The 4,360-nt window shown below is 36.3% G+C and overlaps 1 protein-coding gene across 1 annotated transcript; it reads right to left on the bottom strand.

Moving 5' to 3' along the window:
* Positions 1–1,363: 1,363 nt before the first annotated feature.
* On the bottom strand, positions 1,364–2,569 carry LOC147395626 (protein NODULATION SIGNALING PATHWAY 2-like). The gene has a single exon (XM_086452876.1). The coding sequence runs from the start codon at positions 2,567–2,569 to the stop codon at positions 1,364–1,366; it is 1,206 nt and encodes a 401-aa protein (XP_086309002.1).
* Positions 2,570–4,360: the final 1,791 nt, after the last annotated feature.

A 4,360-nucleotide genomic window follows, 5' to 3' on the forward strand; every position in this document is an offset into this window, starting at 1 on the left:
ATTTTCAAAACGTTCGATCTTTAATCAAGTGGTCGCAATGTAGATCCTTATGAGATCCTCCAACCTTAATCAAATGGCTGTTAGTTTTTCGACTGCTATATGATCAGTTTTAGCTAGTGATGGGTGTTTAGCAACAAGTTTGACCACTTTTGATCAGTCATTGAGTGCTTTTTAACTGGATTAATTACGTATAAGAATTCAGAAATTACGATCATTGCTTACATTTCCCAAATAATACCCTTATTTGTTTCTTTGGGATATCAAACAGACAAAAAATAAAATCTAAGATTCCAACTAATCGAGTAATATCTTGTTAGCATGCACAAAAGAAGATCACATATCCTCGATTATAGTAAATTAGGCCTATGATTGGTCCACGACTTACAATGAACCACTAGTATTAACTTCAATAGAATTCAGTTTAGAGTGTAAATGGTCATGCTTATTAATGCATGTTCCCACAAGTATGTTAGAACAAGTGCTCAATGTAAAATCGAATGAACCAAGTCCAATTGAGTTTAGTTTCTCATTTTAGATACATAACATTGTGTTTACTTGGTTGAGATAATCGAATTCTCAAATTGTTCTTACTTCCCCTGTTTCATGTGGGACTTTCAATGCTACTGACATTGGATGCATGTGAAGGGAATTGGCTGCGACAACCACCCATACATTAGGAAAGAAACAATGCACACATGCACCCACCAAAGCACATAAATCAGGGCCCTTTAGTTGATGACATGCCTCCTTGATGTGACATTGTTAAAACAGTCATCCATACCCACCAGATAGTTTTCTGTGTTCAATGTGCTTAACACCCTTTTTTTCTGACTATTAATCCACAAAAAATGCCTAATACCCATTGTTCATTCCTTTGTACAATATTTACATAATCAATTGAAGCAAAAGTGTATGTGCATATACGTATTGAATTAGCTAACTAGATGTACATCACAGTTTTCTCTATATTTTCTTTGTGGATTTCACTTTCATCTCCATGTAGAAACTCTCACTAATGGAGTACCCCTCCATTCCAACGCCATCACATTCATGTTATCTCCTTCAACCCTCACTCCATATAGGCTCTCCCCTTCTTTCACCATTTCTTTAGCTTGCATTAAGTTATCTTTGCTAATTCTCCAACCCTCCAACCCATATCCTGATTGAAGATTAAAACCTTCATTACTGTCCTCACAATTGTCAAAGCAAGCAAAAGAAGATAGATAAGGTGCAACAAAGAGACACTCCATGGCCACTCTTGCTTCTATAAGATGGGTAGGAAAATTCCACTCCATTGATTCAAGTAGAGTGTGGAAGTGTAGTAAATACCCATCAAAGAAAGAACCAAACCCACTACAATTTCTCATTCTCTCTCCTCCAAATCTTCTCCATCTCCAAAAGTAATAATACCTTTATTACTATTACTACTAATAGAGCTATTGATCAAACCCTTAGCTACCTCTAGAAATTCTTTTACATTTCTTTTACTCCCTCTCCTCATGTGTGGGAGACCCACCATGCAATTGAAAGCCAACCATTCTTTTCCTTTACCCAGTTTCTTCATCTTCAATTTCTCCCTCACCAACTCCTCCATCTCCATCTCTTCTACCTCCAAATTTAGACCTAAAGAGTGTGCGAGATCGTAAAGTCGCCTCCTTGTTTCCTCGAAACTCCATTGAGGAGGGTTAACACTACCACAATCCTTCCACTTTATCGATGTCAGCCTCACTAATTTTTGTCTCCCTATGGCCTCAATCAATGGAGGCCACTGAACACCTTCGCCCATATCGAAATCTACAATATGTATGATCTCGGCATCCTTTGGAATGGCTTCGAGGATTGCCGAGTTTGCAGTAAAGTGAGCGAACCTTCCATATGGGAATATTTCGTAGAAGGTCCTGAACGCAGCCCTGTAGTTCTTGATTGATTCTTGCTTTAGGTACTCAGCTTGCTTGTCCATGGCTTGAAATAAGTAATACCCAAGACGCTCCAAGGTTCCTCCTCTTGGACTAACTTTCTCCCTTATCCGCTTTAAGATCACGTCAACCAGATTTGCCTCGTAGTTCCCCATTGCCTTACTATATGCCTTAAGTAGATGAAAAATGCTCAAATTTTTTTCCATCTCCATCTCATCGCTTGGCAAGACTAGCAATTGTTGTACCAATGTTAAGTCTTGCGATGTGTCACTGTATTCCATCAATGATGACCTTAGGCTTCCTTCATATTCTTCTTTAATTAAGTTTTGTACATCCTCAATATCATCATCACATAGTACTCGGGAATTCAATATAGGGACCAAATTCTCAAAATTTGGTGAATATTGTTCTAGAGGAAACATGGGTGATAAATCATGATCAGTGTAAATTGGCAAATTGAATAACTCATCAGGGTTCATGGTAGGGAGATAAAGGACTGAAGAAATGCCATCGGAGGAGACTTCAGTGGTGGTGAATGAAGAAGAAAAATCGCAGTCACCCATTTGGAAATCCATATCTAAACCATGTAGAAAAGATGAGTTTGTGATGTTATAGTATGGCCAGGAGGGTTGAAGAGGCTGAGACTGCATCATATTTCTTGATGTGATGAAGAAGGGAAAACTTGTGTTTAGTGTTTTGTTGAGAGATGTAATGGGAATATATATAAATTTTGATCTAAATGAGTAAGACTAATATTCTAAGGAGTTAGCAAATAAAATGGGTAAGGTAGAGTACTAGTTCTCCATCTCTCTCACACACTTTCTCCAAATTTCCATTCTATTACAGTTCCCACCTGAGTCTTCTTTCTACCTTGGCAGCTTCCTAGAGTGGGAGATTGCAAGGTGTCTTCATGCCAATTCTCTAGATTAATCAATAGTTATTGATAATTGTTCATGTCTTTGTCAATGTAATTAATAATCATACATCTACCTTACCCATATTATACATTAGTTTCATTACATGAGATATATAATCCATTAAGTCTCTATTAGTAATCGAATATTAAGATATGATTAGATCCTAATATTATTTAATGGCAATGACCAAAATGTTGACATATTGTGTGTCATGGGTTCTTGTCTAACTTATCTATCAAAAGAAAATAGAATAATAACATAAGTTGCGTTAGGCGCAAGTTTGACCACATTTTCTTAATCCTAAGAAAAGGCCAATACATAATTAGTTAGATTACATGAGATGTATTATTCATTAAATCTCTATTGCTATTTGAATATTATGACATGACCTTCCCTAATGTAAATAATTTCTTTCAATGGGTCATGACCAAAATGTTTGTGAGTCATGGATTCTTGTCCAACTTATAACCCAAAGGCCAAATTCAATAATAAGATACGTGTAATAAAAACTTTTTACACCATATTTCAGTGTAGATCATTGTGAGAACTTAATCAAGTGTTCATTAGTTTTTTGACATCCATATGATCAATTTTAGCTAGCTAGTGATAGGTGTTTAGAAACAAGTTTGGCCACTTTTGATCAATCATTCTATTGTGGTTCTCTAGAAGTGGTCCATTACGAGACAATCCCATTATCTTTCAAATATTCCAAGATTGAATTGTCTTGACGGATTTTCCAATCAGTTTCTTCACCTCGAACCTGAATTATTTGATATTTTTAAAAAAGAATCAAACTTATGATGGTATAATGATAAGTGGAAAAATCATTTGTGAGGCCAATAAAATACCTATAACCTCCTCTCGCAGTGATGTTCATCAGACCACATAAAGTAGTGTGCACTATTTCCAGTTTCTCTCAATCTCTTGCACCCTTTTTAGAATTGGGTTTGTTTCTTAGCCGAAAATAACATATTTACATGGTTAAGATAATCGAATTCTCAAAAAATTTGAACTCCTATCTCTGTTCTTACTTCCCCTGTTTCATGTGAGATGACTTTCAATGCTACCAACGTTGGATGCATGTGAAGGGGATTGGCTGGACCAGCACCTATACTTTAGGACAGAAACAATGCATTATGAAAATATATATCATCCTCAAGTTACACCACCCACCAAACCACACAAGCGGCCTAGAAGTTAATCAATCAGGGCCCTTTAGTTGGAGAAGGTGCCTCCTCGATGTGACATTGTTAAAACATTCATCCATACCCACCCGATATTTCTCCATGTTTGATGTGCTTAATGCCCTTTTTCTTTCAACTATTGAATATTAGCTAGATCTAATGAATCGATTCGTAATTAGCCTTGAAATCTCATCTCAAGGCATTGCCTCGGATAGGAGAAAAATCTTGTTGTCTGGTTTGAAACAATCCAAGATACTCTTTGAAAATTTTAATATACATATGATCTATTTCAACAATCAAGTAGGATAATTTATAAGGTGTATGTAAGTGTAACGAATAACAA

Source organism: Akebia trifoliata, chromosome 8 (assembly GCF_017979445.1).
Source record: "Akebia trifoliata isolate Shusen 1 chromosome 8, ASM1797944v1, whole genome shotgun sequence".
Lineage (NCBI taxonomy): Eukaryota > Viridiplantae > Streptophyta > Magnoliopsida > Ranunculales > Lardizabalaceae > Akebia > Akebia trifoliata.